The sequence below is a fragment of the Eleginops maclovinus genome, chromosome 6 (assembly GCF_036324505.1).
Source record: "Eleginops maclovinus isolate JMC-PN-2008 ecotype Puerto Natales chromosome 6, JC_Emac_rtc_rv5, whole genome shotgun sequence".
Classification (NCBI taxonomy): Eukaryota; Metazoa; Chordata; class Actinopteri; order Perciformes; family Eleginopidae; genus Eleginops; species Eleginops maclovinus.
Genome location: NC_086354.1, coordinates 9281686 through 9303036, shown reverse-complemented (window position 1 = coordinate 9303036; position 21351 = coordinate 9281686). Strand labels below are relative to the sequence as shown.

The 21351-nt window shown below is 39.9% G+C and overlaps 1 protein-coding gene across 1 annotated transcript in view; it reads right to left on the bottom strand.

Moving 5' to 3' along the window:
- ctnnd2b (catenin (cadherin-associated protein), delta 2b) overlaps positions 1–21351 on the bottom strand; it is a 136533-nt gene that overhangs the window by 26594 nt on the left and 88588 nt on the right. The window contains 3 exon segments of the mRNA XM_063886804.1: positions 6347–6560; positions 9400–9532; positions 19780–19836. Coding sequence (XP_063742874.1) covers positions 6347–6560; positions 9400–9532; positions 19780–19836 — 404 coding nt within the window.

The window sequence follows — 21351 nt, the reverse complement described above, 5'->3', positions numbered from 1 at the left end:
CCCCTCCCCCACGACTACGCCTCGAAATCCTGTCCATGAATATCACAAACAGGATTGGTGACAAAGCGCAGGCCCTGGCGGAGGCCAACCCTCACCGGAAATCGGTCCGACGTGCTGCCGAGGACCCGGACACAGCTCTCGCTTTGAGAGTACAGAGATTGGATGGCCCTGAGCAGAGACCCCCTCACCCCATACTCCCGCAGCACCTCCCACAGTATCTCCTTGGGAACCCGGTCATATGCCTTCTCCAAATCCACAAAGCACATGTAGACCGGATGAGTGTACTCCCAGGCCCCCTCCAGGATCCTTGCGAGAGTGAAAAGCTGGTCCGTCGCTCTACGACCAGGACGAAAACCGCATTGTTCCTCTTCAATCTGAGGTTCGACAATCGGCCGGACCCTCCTTTCCAGCACCTTAAGAGTAAACTTTCCCGGGGAGGCTGAGTAATGTGATGCCTCTGTAATTGGCACACACCCTCTGATCCCCCTTTTTAAAGAGAGGAACCACAACCCCGGTCTGCCACTCCTTCGGTACTGTTTCCGACTTCCATGCAATGTTGATGAGCTTCAGCATTTCTGGGCGGATCTCATCCACCCCCGGGGCTTTGCCACTGTGGAGTTGTTTGACTACCTCAGTGACTTCCCCCCGTGAGATTGGAATTGATCCCCCTTCATACTCCAGCTCCGCCTCTAACATAGAGGGCAGAGTTGTCGGATTCAGGAGTTCCTCAAAGTGTTCCTTCCACCGCCCTAACACACTATCAGTTGAGGTCAACAGCGCCCCATCCTTACTGTACACAGCTTGGATGGTACCCTGCTTCCCCCTCCTGAGGTGTCGGACGGTTTTCCAGAACAACTTTGGTGCCGACCGAAAGTCCTTCTCCATGGCTTCTCCGAACTTCTCCTCGGCCACGGCTGAGGCTGCTGCCCTTCGGGCCTGTCGTTACCTTGCAACTGCGTCAGGAGTACCCAGGGATAACATATCCCGGAAGGCCTCCTTCTTCAGTCGGACGGCTTCCCTGACCACCGGTGTCCACCACGAGGTTCGAGGGTTACCGCCCCTTGAGGCACCTAAGACCTTGAGACCACAGCTCCCTGCCGCAGCTTCGGCAATAGAGGCTTTGAACACCGCCCACTCTGGTTCAATGTCCCCAGCCTCCACAGGGATGCCTGAAAAGCTCCGCCAGAGGTGTGAGTTGAAGGCCTCCTGGACATGGGACTCCTCCAGACGTTCCCAGTTCACCCGCACTACACGTTTGGGCTTACCAGGTCTGTCCAGAGGCTTATGTAAAACAGGTGAGCCTTAAATCTTTGTTTACAATTTTAGGGGGTTTTCCGTTTACTGTAGTATGTTATATATTTTTGCGTGCATGTAAATGGTCTGCAAAGGCTAAAATCCCAAAGTTCCCTCCAAAGGGGATTTCTCTCTCTCACACTCCCTACCCCTTTCTGAAACGCCTCAATTGTAGTCCTTTGTTTAATTCTGTAACATAGTGACATCACTACGAAACACTTTATAGCTTGAATCCTTCACTGTATTAATTACAGTTATATTACAGTTTCCTCTGTAACTCTGCGTTTCCCTAACTTACTAACAATGTCGTTCTCCGTCTCTTCGCCCAGCCTAAACTGGATAAGCACTACGACTGGTTTGCCTACAGACTGCAGAGAGTTCCCATCACAGTTTGAGCCTGACAACTTCAATATCTGCTTCTAAAGTGCTGACACCAACGTGAGCAATCCAAACCTGTCACTGAAGATGATGGGTGCTGCTGTGAGTGGATGAAAATAGTTGCATTGTAATGACATGCTGAGCTGCGGCTTCTGATGACATGCAGATTTTAGAGAGGGAATAAAGAGGTTTAAGAGGATGCAGCGCTTTCTGAGTCAGAGAGGGAGTTGGGTTTTCTTGAGGATAAACTCATTTATCAACAGTTCATATATCAGTTCCTAGCCAGCCAGGCTGATACTGTAGGTTAAAGCTCAGACACACAAAGACAGGTCTGCTGTGAGTAAACCCCCTGCCTGCTGACATCAATGATTACTCTTTAAGTAATTGTTTTTTAAATTAATTTTTCCTGCTTAATAAAGCAATGGTGATGAAGCCTATACTCAAGTCCTGAAAAGCTTTTACATTTTCTCAGAGATGTGGTTTTTAAGTTGTTTGGGTTTTCTTTTCAGGAATACATGTCACACTGCTGCTTGCACAGTCACTGTCACATTTTTGGCATTTTAATACAACAAATGTAATGCTGAAGTGTAACTGGGAGCCAACAGGTCTGAACCGTGGTCTCAAATGCCTTCACAGACTGTACAAGAGCATAAAGGCTGGTAACATTGATTTAATTAAATTACGTATAGGAGATGTTGGATGAGCAGTGCTCTCCATCACTATCATCACTAGTTCTCTGAGCAATGTTTTTCAGATTGATATATGACAACCCACCTGCTTTATCAATCAGGCTTGACAGGACTACTCAAAAAGTACATGCTCACAAATTCACATGAATAAATCAGGCTGTTCTAATTCACAGATAATACTTGTACCTCAGACAAATGCATGGAAATGTGTAAATAACCCATGTTGTCCATCCGTATGTAACCAATCCTTGGAGGTGGTTCACCAAAGGACCCGCAGTACGAAATGATCGCAATATTTAAATCACAATACAATATAACATGTTGCGATTGCAGACGAGCCAGTATGTCAACATCTCTTCCTCTGTCCCCATTTTTGTTTTGAGCCATGTGCTGTCAATCCTGCTGATCTCACCGGAAAAAGGATGAGTTGGAAAAAAGCGAACACAAGCACACTGCATCTGCTGAGATAACATCTCTTCAAAAGCAGCTTTATTCTCTCCAAATAATCATCTTTGGGGAATGAAAAAAAGAACATTTTGAACCCCCCAAAAATATGGAGAAAGACTGAAGAGCAGCGGGCAGCAGCATTGTTTTTGTCAGATTTTGTGCCATCAATGAAACTGCAGCATGCAGGAGAAATAGTGTGTGTGGGTTTGTGTATGTAGCTGAATCTGTATCTAGCAATGCAGGCAGCTTGACTTCCCGCTGTGATCCTGATTCAAAATGCTCACCAGAGAGGAAAAAGGAGGGGAAGGCAGAGAGGGTATGAGATGTAGAAAGAGAGTGAAAAAGAGGAGACGGAGAAAGGCAAAGAGGACAGGAGAGACAGGAAGAGAAGGGGAGACCAATTACGAAAAACCCAACCACAGAGGGATAAGAGGGCGGGCGAGCGAGGCTGAGAAACAGGTGGAGAGAGAGAGAGCTATTTCCTCCGGGGTCTTTGAGAGAGAGAAAGAGAGCAGAGCACGGTCTGTCTGCGTCCGGTCGGTCGTTCAGCTGATTAATTTGTGACAGGAGGGATTTCTGTGCTCCGTGCTTTGAATTGCTGCTCTAATTTATATGGTAATCTTCTTTAAGACTCCGGCAGCCTACAAAAAACCTTTTATTTCCATCCCTACTAAGCCTAAACCCCTTTTCTACACTCACTACACATTCATAAATACATATATACATGTGAAGGCGTGGGTCATACTCGGCTCCAAACGTGATTGAATCTGGGAAAGGAGAGGACACCTACCAATTTCAAATCCCTGATAAGATCGCCCTGTGCAACTGTTCATATTTATAACTGTCTCTTACTGTATGCCCAGGAATAATGCTTAAAATGTTTGTCCCCCACAAGAGCCTCATGTCACCCCGATGTGAAGAACTGCTGTAGATAATTAGGAGAGTGGATAAAGGCTCAAGGGCAGCCTGTGGGACACTGTGACATTGTGGTTTAGGAGAGAGATGGTCACAAGAAATAAACTCTGCCCCTACTTTGATCCCTTAAAAAGCAGATCATATGACTGTTTAAATTCAGTTTCCATGCATGTGCTGGTGCAAACAGGAAGCTGATAGCCTATTCTGAGGTTGGTTGCTTAGTTGCTTAATATACTACAAAAACCACAGCAACAACATCTTCATTAATACATCAGCCTCACTTAAAACTGGCTCTCCATTTAAGGCTGATAAAGGCGCTCGAATAACAGCTCCCTCCTGCACGTTTAAGCAGGAGTAGCATTATAAAATGCAGATTTAACTGCAGCTGCTAGCATAAACAACAAGGCCAGAAAAGCCTGAAATCAATTATCCATGTTGACTTAACAACTTGCAGTCGAGGCAGTTTTTTTCTGGAAAAGGGTCACATGACAGGTGCGTGCAGAAACAGGGAAGGACCGGTTGTGATTTATAAGATTCAATCAGGAAGCTAACATTGGTTTCTGTGCCATTTTTTACCTAAAAACTATTTTCCTGCCTGTTCAGACTAAAACACAGTCCTGGAAGCTGCAAACAAAAAAGGGGTCGGAAGGGTTTCCAATGTTTTGAGTTCTATAACAACAACGACATGTTGCTGGGGATAAACGTAGCAACATTTAAAACATATACATGTGATAATGGTTCGTTATTAAGGATGGAATGTAATGATATAAAAGATTCCCATCTTTGCAACGCACAGGTGTTCACATGGTTGTAAAGTGAAAACTTTTGAATTATATAGAACTGGTCGTGTGAGGACTCAAGATTGTGTAAATGGAAAATGCTGCAATCTATCCATGCAATTCAGCTTAAATAAACTTGAATAATAGACAAGATCATCTCTAATGATCCGATGCTGTGCAGTAAAGCCCAAGAAATTAGATTACAAAATAAAATCTCACTCAGTAATACTCACAAATGTATCCTTTCCTGTTTGCGTGTTTGTTTGAATGGATAGTTAATACGGTTTGTCAGTAGCTGTTATCCTTTAATTTAATTTCACTTTTATGACTTTTAGAACTTGCTACTCGAAGATGAAAGGCCACTACTGAGCATGCAAGTCAAGATCCATCTCAATAAACTCCATCTGTTGATGACAACTTTCACTGTGTTTATGGTAAAACATTAATTTTCATGATTTAAATTGTTTTAAAACAGCAACTCGCCCAGAAAAGAGTCTAAATTGGTTTGATCTGTTGAAATGCTTAATAATAAATGTCATTGGTAGTGGCTCAAGGCCTCAGTTTTCCTAATTCTACCCTAAAACACAATGATTGAACTGTTCAACCAAGCACTCTTACTGTGGCTGTCAGTGTGAATGCCAATTAGAGAGGGGATTGCCAGGAAATATAAAGTAAAAGCTGTTAAAAGAAACACTAGTAGAGGCACTGCTCGTAATCCTATAATCCTTTTGGGGGTGAGTTGACAACTAAGACCTGGGAGGGTGTGGAAACTGAAATTAATCAATCCTGAATACACTTTCTACAATTTGGATGATATTTGTGTTTACCGAAAGAGAATGCAGGGCAGCCTTTACACAGAATCTCAGTTTGAGACGTCTACTCGATGAGTGCTGGGAAGCAGACAGATGGTAAACAATTCACACACACATTTCTGTATTTGTGCTCAAGTGTAGCTGTGTGGATACAGTACAGTGTGCTTTGTATGTTGTATAACTGGGTATTCAGTGAATGTTCCCTATCTGAGTGTACATAAGAGGCAACATATGCATGTGTATGTGAATGGATCATATGTACAGTATATGATCCACTCACTATATGCTTTTGCATTATGCTTGAGAGTTTTCATGTCATTTATAGATAAATACTTTACAGGAATATAGAACTCAAGATGATTTCTCACTTTGAATTAATTATGAACACATAACTGCATACTGTAATGTTATTTATTCTACTTTATTTTATACAAGCTTCTTTGATGAAGCACTCGGAAACCCATTACAACTTGTATGACAACTAAAAAAAAATCTGTCTGTTTTTGTCTATAATCATTATCAAATTACAGGAGTGTCAAAATTGTATTAATACACAATTTCATTTGTCTCTTAAGGTTGTGACATACCTATCTACAGTATTTATATACTATAGTTCTTGCCAAGAAAAGCTTTTATTATAGGTATTTTAGAGATGTGCTGTTTTGCAGTTCTCGCATTACCAGGAATGAGCCTTTAATGGAATATTACTACATCTTTCATTTGTTTTGCCTAAAAATAGTGCAATTGTTTGAAAATATAATACAATACAATATGCCTAAAAGATTTGTAAAACGATTGAAACTGTAATTCTCAATGTGTTGGGGTTTTCATTTACACATTTTGCACTATGCTTTATTCATTCGTAATATAACACATTTTGATAAGCAGCTGAGCTATAAGCTGCCACTTAAGTATGAGAAGTAATTGAAAGCAACTCTCACCCGAAACACTGATTACACAGACAAACTTTTTGCATAACAAGCTGCAGGGCAGTGTGAAAGAAAGACGTTTGAAAAAAACACTACGTTTTTACCTGTGAGCAGCTCTCTTATTTCCACATCTGTGGTCTTCCGCAGCAGTCGGACCAGAGCTGGTATGCCTCCGCAGTTCTTCAAGGCGATCTTGTTGTCGTCGTTGGCTTTGCCGTACACCAGGTTTCTCAGGGCTCCACAGGCGCTGCGGTGCACGTCCGTCATCCGGTGGTCCAACAAGTCCACCAGCAGCTGGATGCCACCTTGCCGCCGTATCTGAGGACAGAAGAGGGAGGACGGTATAAATGCAGTTGTGCCAATTTCCCTTACAATTTAACAAAACAATGTTCAATATCAGAAGACAACAGGGCTTGTTAAAGTCCACTTGAGAAAATCTTTTCACACTTTTGATGCCAGGGTTGTGAAAAATTATTTTATGTTAATATTAATTTCTCCTTTGTCACCACTTGTAAACAAAGTGCGCGGTGGCACTGATGCAAGATTTATTAAAATGCCATCCGCTGCACTTTCTGTCCCATCTCCCCTCTAAGTGTCTGCAGCCGTCCCTGCTCTCCCTGTCTAGACAAAGAGAAAATGTAGGGCAGACTGCCTGCTATAAAAACAAGACACATTGTGTCTCTTGTGATCTATATAAAGCGACAACAGCATGAAGTTTATCACAGATGATTCACTTTGGATGACAAAATCCAACTGGTAAAGGATTTTGTAGAGACAACATGTTAGATCTTTCGGCAACAAACTTGGTTATAGAAAAAAATCAAAAACACTGCAATTATATGTCAATCAAAACACAAAGACAGTACAATCAACAGGATAATCAATGCTCTACCTCGATTGAGAAGAAAAGCGAAAAATACGAAGTGCTGCAAATATTTAATATTTAAAACATCATTAATCTATGACCATTTATCATTGTGTTGGATTAATTGAAGTTTTGTCTATCTGAAAAATGCTCATCAAAAGGTCCAGTAGTCCAAGGGATTTGTCTTATAATTGCTTATTTTGTGTTGAAAACAGAGAGGGGAATAGTGATAAGCAATACAGAAAAAACAAAACGGACGTTTATTAAAACTGTGAAAAGGAAAGTTTTAATATAATAATCAAAATTATGCAAGGTAACTTTTCTTCAGTCTTCTCTTGCCTTAGACACAGAAGCAGGTGTAAGGACCAGTTTTACCCTAAATGCATCACTACAAAAACCTTGAGAACAAATCATTGTGATGCTATGGTGAAGCACGCCTGGCATGGGGTTTTCTGACACACCTAAGACATACATAGTCTAAAATTCAAAACAAATATTTTTAACTTTGCAGTCCAGGCTCAAAATCCTAACGAAAGTCAATGTCAAACGTAGCCAATGAAACAAAAAAAAATTAAGAAAGAGCAGGGTATACTTCCAACCCTTTCCAGTTCTGCTGCCTGTAAGGAGACCATTATATCAATATCTTGATGATGGAAGGCGCATTGTGAGCTAACAGTTCTTTAATGTAATTATTCTCACATTATCAGACCAAATGCACATGCAACTTTCCCCTCGAAAGCCTTTTTAGAAGCTTTCGTGGCTGTAGTGACACCTCTCCTTGTGATCGCTGCCGAATACAATAGATCAAGCACGCAATCCCACAACTTCATCTGCATCAGGTGCTGGGAGACTGATCAGGGAGTGGCCCGCATACATATCCCTCTGCATCCCATCTATTATTATTCAGGCATCTCTCTCAAGGACGAAAACAATCTGGCCTGTGGGTTGCATTCTGCCAGCCTTGCTCTTAAATACTACTATTTTTCTACGGCATTTCAACATCATTCTTCTATCTCATCCTTCTCTCTGTCTATCTTTATTGCCTGTTGGCCGACTATTGTTTGAAGAACTCTGTTTGCCCTCAAATCCATTGTCTCCATGCGGATTAATAAAGAGGAATTGAGCTGAATGGAGTTGACATTGAAGAGACAGACAGAACAGTTTTGTGAGTGATGACGGCTCTAAAGGACAGACGGATAGACTGCAGGAACAGCGCTGCATTCAGAGTTTGTTTAAGTGTGCGTAATGGTGCGTTTGGTGGAACTCAGAGAGCAGCTTGAGTTACCTCTCAATGAAGATGTGTCAAAACTTTCATTGTAGATGAAAGGGTTACTTACAACCTGCCTGCTCAATGTTTTGTCATTTACAATGTGTTAAAAGGGGCCCTCTTATGCTTTTGGGTCTATTTTCTTTCCTGTAATGTGTTGTATATATTGTAATGCATGTAAATGGCCAGCAAAGGCTAAAATCCCAAAGTCTGTGATGTAATGACATTATCAAGTAACACTCACACTTCTATTTTTTAGCGCAACAACACATTATACGTGAAGCTAAAGGGCATAAGGGCGGGGGCTTCTCTTAGCATCTGACCAATCACAACAGAACCCGCCAGCTAACCAATCAGAGCAGACTGAGCTACTGTATGGTTTCAGGCAGAGGGTGAAAAGAGGTGCTGCGGTACAGGCAGTATGAGACAAATAAAGCACTTTTGAACATTAAAGCATGTAAATATGTCACGGTAGAGGCACAAAATACAAATATGAACCAAAAAATGAGCAAAATACGGCCCTTTAAACTGTGTTGGTTATAGTCTGCATTAACAAAGACATTCAGAGAAAAGGACCTCTTGATCTCCCTAGCCAAATGAGTTAAATACTTTTTAAAACAACTTATGTGTGTATTTTTGACATTAATGGCAAAACATGCTCTCTATTGCTGGATTTTTGTCTGTTATGATATAATTGGGACTAGCTTGCGGCAAAAACACTGTGGAAAGGTAGCTTTACTCCTTCGTTGGTCTGTAGCACGACCATTAAAAACATTTTCAAGCGAGCGCACACTCACCCACTCGATTTTTGTCAAGAACTCTTGTCCCCTGGCATCTTGCCAGTTGTACTCAAAGTACTGGCAAATCCCACTTTTAAAAGCTCAACAGCAGCACCCTGTACATTTCCAGAAATGATCAGCTTTTAAAACTTCAGCAGAAAAATCTAACACTGCAGTGTTTGCATTCCAATCTGCATGTTAGAGAAAACAATGCGTATATGAATTAGATTAAACAGAAATGATTACCTCAGATTTGATCTTGTTGTCTCCAAAGCAGAGGTGCTGGAGGTAGGCAGCAGCGTTGGACTGGACTGATGGGAACTGATGCTGCAACATCTGAATCACCTCTGGAAGCTCTGGATCCCTCCAGCCAAACTCCCTGAAGAGACACAAGGAAAAAACAGAGTGTTGTGAAATGTGCAGAGATATATTTGCGGTTGTGTGTGTGTGTGTGTGTGTGTGTGTGTGTGTGTGTGTGTGTGTGTGTGTGTGTGTGTGTGTGTGTGTGTGTGTGTGTGTGTGTGTGTGTCTGTGTGTCTGTGTGTCTGTGTGTGTGTGTGTGTGTGTGTGTGTGTGTGTGTGTGTGTGTGTGTGTGTGTGTGTGTGTGTGTGTGTGTAGTTTAACCTGTTAGTAGGCAGAATTTCTCCCTATTGGATGCCTGCTTTAAAATGCTCACCAAAGAAAAAGACAGAAACAGAGAGACATTTCTGGTTGGAGTTGAGTCAAAATAATAAAAATAAATTCTTATTGAATACACAGACTGATATTACATTTTCACTTACTGCACCAAAGACATTATGGTCGATTGTCTTTCACACTGGCCGACATATTTGACCCTCGCATTACCACAGAATGCTCATATTACTCAATGCTTTGATTAGACAATACCAACAGCTGTGTTTGGGCCTTTTCCTGTTTGAACATGACAAAGTCGCCATAGGCAAAGCCTGCTCTATAGTAATGGTTTTCCACTAGTAGAGAAGTGCTGAATAACTTCCCTGCCCTGTCCTGATTTTAACCCTCATCCAACACCTTTGGGATGAAATGGAATGCTGACTGGGAGCCAGGCCTTATCATCCAACATCACTAATGCTCTTACCGGGGTAATAAAGCCTTTCCAGGAAAATAAGGACTGTTAAGCGAGCAAAGGAAACTGAAACAAGTTCTGTCCTACAAGTTAGAAAAACTCTTTGAAGATCTAATCGACATTTGTTAATACGCCAATAACTTAAAAAACAGCTTTGGCACACTTCATATGTTCCCATACATATTTTAAACAAATATAAAATGAATGTTTACGTCACAAGTCTGGTATAGCTGCCTTAAACAAATACAATTTCCCAAAAGCCCTTAAGGGTCACAGTTTTACTTTATATCCCATAGTTGGTATTGCAGTATTATTTCAAGTACAATCCCGGTCATATGCTTTATCATAGGAAGGTGTGTAACAACAGTAAGACGTTCCATCTGCTGGAAATAATCCTTTCTTTCTTCTGACTGCCCGAGTTTATTTAGTTTCAGCGTGTTACAAAGGTCAATCAGTGCTTTTGCCTAAAGGTATGCTTTGGGCACACACCTACATGTGTGTAAGAGTGTGTGTGAAGAAAGAAACTCAGTTGATTATCGTTGATTATTTGATTAGATGTGATGTGAGAGAGAAGTCAAGGTAAGGGATCAGAGAGAGGGAGAAGAGGGGGGTGGGGCTTATTGATGTAGATTATCTGTCGCCAACAGCAATGGTTTCTAAGGACCAACGAAAAGTGAAGCCGGATATTTCTTTCCCTTTTTTGTTTGGGGCAGAGTTTTATTCCCAGATGTCATTAACATCGTCTTCTATAAATCTGAAGATAGTGGGAGATGATACTTCCTAAATAACCTGACTAGGCATGAAAAACAAATCCAACTTTGAGACTCATTTTGACTTTGTATTCATCATTTTCATATTTCTATTTTGTGCCTTTACAGTAACATGTTTACATGCTTTAATGTTCAAAAAGTTCTTCATTTGTCTCCTACTGCCTATGCTGCAGCACCTCTTTTCTGGGCTCTGGTTTCTGTCTGAAACCAGAGCCCAGAAGCTCTCTTGAGATTGGTGAACACTTTAGAGATGTCCTGCCCTTAAACCCACATCCAATGTGTTGACGTGCTAGCCAATAAAGGCGCAAGTGTTATGTTGTGATGTCACTATGTTCCAACAGTAAATAAGGACAACAATCTAGGTGTTTCCGGAGGAAACGGAAAACCCAAGAAAGCATTATAAAAAACGCCTTTAAAATATGTTTTACTATTCTCTTTACTTTTGATTCTTTCGCTTCCATCTGTTTCCATATCTTTGCCCATTCTGTCAAATGTTCTGACAGATATACAGTAAGAGGTTTGTGCTGTATACAGAAACCATGCTTGCTCTTCTCTTATGTACAACCCAATTCTCTTTCATGTATCTCATTCTTAAGGCAGCAACAGCCTCACATCCCTGTGGAGATAATTCCAGTTCGTTCTAATCTAATATAAACACATGCACGCACAAAAAAAAAACAGGATTGCGCTGATACAAACACACACTTGCTCACCACTGAGCGCCGTAGGACTACTCAGTATGCAGCATCGTGCACACACACACAAGCACACTTATATAGGAGTCAAACACACACAAAAACACACTCATTGACTTGCAGTCAGCCATCAAAGGGAGTGCAGAAGAGCCAGGATTAGAAAGCTTTTGTCTCTGAGTTTCATAATGGGCCAATGGGATAAACCCAGTGTTTCAAAACATGCGGAAATTGAAGAGAGAATTATTTCAAAGGTTATTGTCTCTCTTTCTCTTTGAAATCCTCCCTCTCTTTAAGAATGTTTCAGTGTCTCTTGCTGTTTCTTTCCCCGCCTTGCTTCAGGCTAATTCCTACACCCATGCACGACCACAACATTAACATAGATAATGTTGTTATGCACATACAGTAGCAGGCGCTCTGATAAATATGATCGGAGATGACACAACCTTGTTTAGGGCACCCCGGGGGTTAATAGGCAGATAGGACATCTAACGTTACGGCTGAGCGAGCTGTCGGATGTGTGTGTTTACTTTTTTATTTATATATCTATATATTGTAATTAGAAAGTGGGACACCAGCGATAAGAAAGCCTCCAGACAAGAAGCTTAAGAAACCAGATGGCTTCACTTATCGGACAGATTCAACCGCTAATGTAATAACTATGGTTAATTGAAAGGGTTAAACTGATCAACATATAATTGTATAAAGAGAGAAAACAAGGCTTGAAAAAAATGCAACAAGACTTTTTACTTTGAATACTTTTGCTTCTTTCGCAATTAAATTCATTTTACAGCAAGTTCTTTTTTCACTTGCCTTGCATACAAAAAATAATTGTCTTAATGTTAGTAATTATCTGGCAAAAGTTTCATGTTGATAATTATTCACAATTTAGTTGTCTTTCCATAAAAGTTTAAAATTGAGGACATTTACTAAGATTTTGATGTTACTCCCATAACTGATTTTTTTACAGGAAATAATGACCATTATACTCAATCAAATTTAAAGATAAAACGCTTACAAGCAAGGAATAACAATAAACTAAGTATAACAATCAAACCTAATCTGACACACTTGATTTGTGGGTGGTTTTTTTACCCTTTGAAGCCTGCCTTTTATCAGTGTTGGCTCTGCAGAATCATGGAAAATTCCACTTTTAGTGAGACATTTACACTTTTAAAAGAGTGTATCTATGGTTGGAAAGCCAGCAGTCAGTTGAGGCCTTTACAGAGATGAGGGCACAACAGCAACAACAAAATAATTGTTTTCTGAAAAGAAAACATCCTACATTGTTCAATGTTCTAAACGAAGGCATGAAAGAAAGGCTTTTGAGTAATGACTATCCAGCACAGTGGAGGTTGTCTCTTATATTTATAACTAAAGGTGAACAATGGAGCTTGAGTGAAAACAGGGACATCCACTCCACTCATACTCTTTTACTAAAGTTCTGGCCAAAATGAATAAAGTGTAATGGCTGACAGGAAGCTTTCATACGAGTCCGTCAGCACCAATGTTGTCTGAACTGTTTCCTCATATCTCCTATTCTTTTTCTTGAGAGGTGCAACTACTGAAATGTTGAGTTGAGGTAAGGTGCTTTTCAGGTCTATTACCCATCAAAACAGCACACAGTGATGTTACCGGCGCATCAGTGGCAAAAGAATAAACTCCACCTGAAGGCCAAAACAGGAGTTTTGGCAGCACTCTACAATAAGTGTAAATGTAAAAGAAAAACTGTTTTATTGTCATTCATCACTTCTTCTATCTCTACGTCTCTGACGTTAGCTTTTTCTTAAAGTGCAACATCAAGGTGGGCACACACATGTTTTGTACACACCCAAACTAGAAAACACATACACACACATGTGGTGCTTCGTCCATATGATAGGATGAACCAATTAATATACCAATACCAATAAAGGGACAGTCTAATTGTTTTCAGCCTTAAGGCATTTAATATTTGACACACCCACACACAAACATACAAGTATACTTCGAAACACCAGGAACGGAAAAAACATCACGACGTACACACATTTAAAGATGATAGGAGCAGCGACTATATGAGATTAAAAACTAAACATAAAAGAAAAAGAGCACAAACACACACACACACACACACACACACACACACACACACACAAAACATACACAAAATAACAGCCAGGCTCTAGAATAGTTGCAGCCCTGGAGAGAGAGTGGCACATCACAGTGGATCAAACTCAACCGGAGGCCTAAGGGTTTAATGCTTTTCAGGGCACACACACACAGACACAGACACAGACACAGACACACGCACACACACACACACACACACACACACACACACACACACACACACACACACACACACACACACACACACACACACACACACGTTCAACAAAGATTGGATGCACAACTCCAACATGCTGAAAATACAGTTGACATGTCGTGCAATACCGTAAAACGGCAGTTAATAGCTCGGGATTTATTTGCCTCAATCTCTGAACCAACCGGCGTATATTTGAGACAGGCGTCTCTAAGGGACTCGCCTTTGACTCCTTTTATGCTCAAAATATGGAAAATATTATCAAGCAAGGTATAATTATTACGTGTATAAAAAATGAGACTATGCAATACCGTATTATTACCAAATCAAATATTTGATCCAGGACTGAGAAGGTTAACAAAACTGATACAACAAAATCCTGCATCAGGACACTTTTTCTTTATCCTCTTTGAGCCAACTTGCCAATTAACAAACCTTTTTGACATACCAAAAAGGTTTAAGAACTAGCCTAAAGAAAAGTGGGAACATGGTTGGTTATGGTTTCCATAAAATGATTGAAATGTGGTTAATCCACTATTCTCTGGGAGGAATAGCTATAGACAAAAGTTATTTGCTAACTAATAAGACATCAATTTCTTTGTCAACAAATCAGCCACATGTGGCGACTAAAAGGGGCTGTGCTTCAGCTTTTATTGACATTTTACATTATGTTATAGGATAATATTAAATGCAGACTAGAACTATAAAATAATTGTCCTACAGGCGCATTGGAACTTAATGAAATGCAGAGACAGTCTGTCTTCTCTGCTGTGTGCGTTCTGCCCCAGAAAGCTGTACTATAACGGTTCATTCATTCACTAACACTAGCCTGGAGCTGATCTACTTTTCACTCAGCATCTCACTCTCAGTGTGTGTGTGTGTGTGTTTGTCTCGTTCCAGAGAGAAATGAACACAGGAGGATATGCTGCTCTCAGTCCCAAACACTATGTGACAACATCACAGCAGGATGAGCAAATACCACTGAGCCATCTGTGAACTTCAGGCCAAAGTGTTCACTCAGGCAATGTTTGCACCGTGTTTAGTGTTGGAGTTAAGAAAACAATATGAAACATATTTAGATGACCCCGCTGATCTAGTTGGTGTTTAGATTGGATCCCTATAGCTAGGGTCAGCCTTTGCAAAGCTTATCATTAATGACATCATCTCTGCAAAGGTAACATATTTGAAGTCACTTGTAGAACAATGTAGATTACATTACTGCCAAAATGTGTTGAACTAGTCGTGTTTATTTATATCATCTTGCTCATCGATGTTTCCCAGTTTCACTTTTAACTTGATCTCTGGTATGTCTGCGATAATAGAAACAGTTTTTATTTTAACTGAAACATCTTTCTTTACCCTTATAGCCGTCAGGCAGCTCCAATCTTAACCAATCAAAATGTCACAAAGCACTTTTTTCCTTGACAAAATGCAATGGGATTTATCCATTGTTTTTTCTGGATAGAAAAAAACCCGTCTGTGGCAAATAAACGTTTATGCTGCTTACACATTTTTGCAAAATAATATACAATTCCACTCGGGTTTTATGCTTTTTGAAGATAAATTGCAGACAAATGCTAACGTCATGCCATAAGAAAACCACAGTTGCTTAACTTTAACGTCTATATCATAAAGTAGTTGAGTCTCTCCGCATTTGGCGGGATGCTGGTAAATGTCCTTGACAAGCTCTGAAGTCTACACTTGGGTCAAACACTTTATTGACGACACATAAAGGTCTCAAACCCAGTGGGGTATGTCCAAGAACCAAACATTACATCAAGGAACAAAATGTAAAAATCTCTTCAGCTTGATTTAACCACAGACAAGATGAGGGCATTTGAAAGTGCAAAAAATGCTGACTAGTTTCCTGGGTTTAAGTACTCAATCCTGTAGTGTGTAAGTGTCCACATGCCTGTGTGTGTTGCTCTTGTGTGTCTTCGAAATCCCCCAAGAGATCCTAATGTTTCATTTGGCGACTCAGTGGACTGGGACAAAGTACTGACACACTGTCAATCCACTCTTTGTTCCCAGGCAGCCAGGTGGGCTATCTCGCATCACCACTTGTCTAGGAGTGTGTGTGTGTTTGTGTTTGTGTGTGTGTGTGTGTGTGTGTGTGTGTGTGTGTGTGTGTGTGTGTGTGTGTGTGTGTGTGTGTGTGTGTGTGTGTGTGTGTGTGTGTGTGTGTGTGTGTGTGTGTGTGTGTGTTTCATCCTGTCGCCATCAATCAAAACATTTACACCACAATAGCAGATCCAGGCAAACCAACAATTAAACCCCGTACACAAATAAACTATCTATGAATTATGTATTGAGGAAGCGTGGCAAGGCGCTGTAATGTGTTGATCATGGCTTTATCAGGCTGAAAGGGTTTCCTATGAGTCAGGTTTTTTGGGGAATAGGGCAATTCGAAACCAGAGATTTAACTATCTGTTTCGTGTCGGGTATATTTGGTGTGTGTGTGTGTGTACTTTTGCACCGCTGTGGACTCTCGGGGGGGGGAATGGAGATGCGGTTGATGAGTCATTCCCAGAGACAGACAGGTAGGGTAAACCCGCAGAGTAGACTGACAGGAGAAGAAGAAAGGAGGCAGGAATAAAGGAAAGTAAATTAACAAGGGTGCTGACTCACTGCATTAACCTGTCTGCGGGAGATCCAACCACATTAGGGGGCTGATTAACAACTAAACATTACAGTCTATTTAAGGTAAATTAAAATGGAATACAATGCAAAAGACCCTAACAAGGGTCGTGTTTGTTAGTATCACAAAGAAAACTGATCTTACACCAGCAGCATTGGAGATCTGTTTAAAGTCCATCTGATGGATACCGTAATAAGCACAGTAGCTGATTAACGCTGTTTAAACTCAACGGTCTATGTAATTGTCCTCACAATAATGTTATGGCATGATTTCTCTCTCCCTCACTCACTCTGTGTCATCTGTTCAGTACTTACAGCAGCTTGTAAACTGATTTTTTCCTGTACAGTAAAAGTATGTATGCTCTGCTGTGATGTAGCTATGTAATGTATGTGGTGATAGCCAGATTAGAGGACATATCATGCTTGTTTTTAGGTTTATATTTGTATTTTTTGCCTCTACTGTGAAATGTTTAGACGCTTTAATGTTCAGAAAGTGCTTTTCTTCTCATACTGCCTGTGCTGCAGCACCTTTCTTCACCCTCTGCCTGAAACCACAGCCTAGTCTGCTGGCATAGTGGCGTCACTATGTTACGGAAGTAAACAAAGGAGTCAAATGGAGGCATTTCAGGCATGGGGGGGATTTTAACCTTTGCAGACCATTTACATGAAATAACACCTACGTATATAAACGCACTAAAAGGAAAGGGAAAACCTAAAAAAAGCACTTACTATTAATTGTGTTTTTATACTTCAAGTTCTTCTTTTTCTTAAAAAACGTAAATACTAAATCTCAAAAGGGTTTCTGTCATTAATCAAATATTGGTTGATACACTTTAGCCACTGCTGCTTGCTAATAATTTCCTGTTTATTTTGTTGCTTAAAACATGACTATATGAGTTATGTGATAAAGTTTTGCATGAACTACAGTTCATAAATTATGAAGTGTTGAACATTGCTATTTGGTTACTGAGGTTTTTCCATCTTATTCTAATGTCAATATTTACTTTGCATTTTCAGAGCAAGTCTTAGCTTTGTTCCTTTTGTAGACTTTTAATACTAAAGACTGCCTCAACAGAACAAAAGGTTGGCACGCTTGTATATTAAGCATTTTTACAGCATTTTACTTTTATCCCATAGAAAGTGAATTCCTTCTTTTACAGAACATGTAATTGCAGTGGAAAAAGACTTTTTTTTCAGTGAAATACTATGCATCCATGGCTTGGCAACTTTAATGAAAACCTTTTAATATGTTCATAGACAGAAACATAATACTAGTAACCCAATCAACACATGTAAAGCCAGACGCCTGATATGTTAAGTCCACCTGAGCCTCGATGTGGGAATCAGGTAGAAGTGCAAAAAGTAGTGAATGGAATGAGACTGAGGCAAAGGAAAATTGAAAGTAAGAAAAGGGAAAAGTGTGTTTGGTGTGTGTGTGTTATGGAATGGCTGACTGACTGGCCCACTGAGGCTGGTAGAGATGAACGAAAGGTCGGGAGATGTCAGGCAGAGCTAGGAAACACAGCACACGGAGTCCATCTCAACCCCGTGACTGAGTATGGATCAGAGGTTCTCGCTGTGCTTATGAACATGAAAATTAGGCATTTTATGATCGTGTCGGATCCAGTCGAGCACAAATCCTAGTTTGTGATGGCGAGGAACATTTCCAAAAATTATTGGCAGCCTGAAGGAGGAAATGCATTGGAGTGCATAAGTGTCTGTCTCCACAGTAAACGCGCCTTGATTTGACAGATTATGTGGTTTGACAAATCAGCTACATTATATTGTTTTTTTTACTCCATTACGTTATCATTTCTCTCAGTTTTTTCAAAATTGGCATACAGTACCAGCAAGCTCTTTAATTCAATATAGTCACTTTTCTTAAAAACAAATATACTGCTAAGCTTTCTGTTACCATGGGCTACATATCTGCTATTTTGTTTTTGTATTGACTTATTGTGTTATTAATAACGTGTGCCATTTCCCCCCCCTCCCTGCCAATATAAAGGATTTCTGATTGTGAATCTGATGTATAGAGAATATCCATTCCATTTAAATTCATCCGGAACATTTCACTGTTAGGTCACCGTGTGCTGGATTAGAAAAGCAGAGTAAATACAAAAAAAATGCAAAACGCCTTGATGTACTGAGATGTCGAAGACAGGATGGTTATGCTGGGCAATTTAAACAAAAATTGTATTTGATTTAAAAAAAAAATCAACCTTTCTTCGAAAAGACCCGCCCATGTCATTGTATGTTTGTCCTATTTAAACAGTAGCTTGTTCTCTGTGCCTTGCAAAAAAAAAAGCCATACATGTTTTACTGCAATGTAAGCTGTGGTAATTCCTTCTCCTTGCTTACACAGTTGTTTGATTCCTCCACTTTTTACACAGAAAATTGAAAATATATATTGTACAAGATAACATGATATTTGCATAAACATGTTCATTTTTTTGATTTCATTAATATTCAAAAATGTCCATAAGACGTGATCGATTTCTCTACCACTAAAATCAGACAGGAATCAGAAACAAAACAACAAGGACAAACTATACGAAAATATACATGTCCTTTTCGGAAACAATTCAGAACATCAATACCAAATACTCAAACACGGTGCCAAAATACACTGGGCAAGCGCCACGACTAACTCCACAAAGCACCTTCAGATATCACCAGGACAGACAGACAATGGAGACAAATGAATGACCAGAAAATCAAGATAGATAGATGGATGGAGGGATGGGTGGATAGCCAAAGGAGAGAATGAGGAATATTTATACTAAAACAAATTAGAAACCATGTTGCTATAAATGGAAAATAACAACTCTTATTAATTTTGTTTTATTTTTTAAAGAATGCAACTTGTTTCTTAGTGTTTTCATTTAAAGCATGTCATTTAATGTTATATATATATATATATTGATGTAATTAAATGCAATTTTTAAAGCCAGTAATCCAATTTAGAACTCTTTATAACGCCATGTAAAATGGGTGACGATACATATGGGAACTGTCATGAGGTTATTAACATCTGACATTGGTGATGTATAGAGAAGATGGAGAGATTCAGTGAATGAGACAGGCAAGATAGAGAGACAGAATGTATGTATATAAATAAATAGTTGGATTACTTTGTCATTCTTTGCTCGGCTTGATTTTGATTCCACACAAGGAATTCAGGGTCGTACCTATCAAGGGGGGACAGGCAGAGAGAAACAAGAGAGAGCAATATGTTGGCTGTCTGGCAAGAAATTATTCAATAACCGTCATAAAAGTAATTATCAGTAAATATAAATCAATATGTAGCCACTACACTATCTTTCTCTCTCAACATTTGGTTATCAGGCAATGGTGGAGGAGGTGGGCTGGGTGAGGCGCATGCATTTAGAGCGGGTGGTGAGGTGATGGTGGGTATGTTAGTTAAAGAGAGGTTCCAAGGATAAAAGCAGACCATTTTAGAGCCAATTATCAAAATACCTTTAGTGCTCTCAACGCTATTCTCTCATCCATGTCATCCTGGTTTGAGCAATACATCAAGTTAATGTGAGATTGGCATGTTTGTCAACCTTGCTGTTGACTATAGATGACACAATCTTTAAAGTGTATTTTATTTTAAAAATGTTTGTGTCATTGAACATGACTACCTTTATCTCAGAAAAGCAGGGCTGAATGACTAAGCCTGTAAGGTACATTTTAACAGGATATAACATATCTACATTTACTATAATTACTATAGTACTTTTTTGAACATCAAATGAGGTAATGGCAAATTATGTATTAATGGTAGGTTACCTGAACATGGTTAACTAAACATGCTACAGATAGCGTATTTCATACTCAGGTAATTTGTTGTTGTTGTTGTAAAAAAAACAAAGTTCAGCATTCCTAATCTGCTTGTAATAAAATCACACACTCTTAAATTAAGCATAGATGATGCCTAAGGCAGGCAGGTCACATAATCTCATATGAATGTGGTGTTGGCGTTTATAAAGTACATTGACCAATTGGTAAATATCTGTTTGTTTAGAGGTTGGTTATAGTCTCATTTTCTTGTTGTCACGGATGATATGAAAGGACCAAAACCTACAATGAAATGATTAAATTGCCAAGTATTATTTTTAGAACACAAGCTAATATAGCTTGTTACCACAACAGTGCAGAAGAGGTTTTGACTAATTTGCAGGGTGCTTATATTTCTCTCTTTCTGTCTGTCTGTGGACATAATTTGTCACGTTGATCCTACCATGGTCTGAGTTTGAAATGGGCATAGTCCAAGCATGGGGGATGAAGGGGACCATTGGCTGGCACTTAATGCCACTGGACCAATTTGGAGTTAAAAAACTTGACATGTGTAGTTGAGAGACAAATGAAAGACCAGTTTGAAGATGGGTAGTTCGAGCGAGGGCCTGGAATTAAAATGTACATTTTCCTGCTGCTTGAAATACCAATTAGTTCAATATTTTTGTTAAACGTCTGTCAATCATGTAGCCATGATAAACTATTTGTTTCCACCAAGGACCATCGCAAAACATTATTGATAGGAAAAAGGAGTATGTGTACGCCCGGTTGAGAGAGAATGGAATAGAGCCCCAAGTGTGCAATAACTTGCAAAGTAAAATAGTCCCCAAAGTATTACTATGATTGAGTAAAAACTCATGTAGGAACACATGGTATAGGGGCTGATACAGATATGTTAGGGTAGC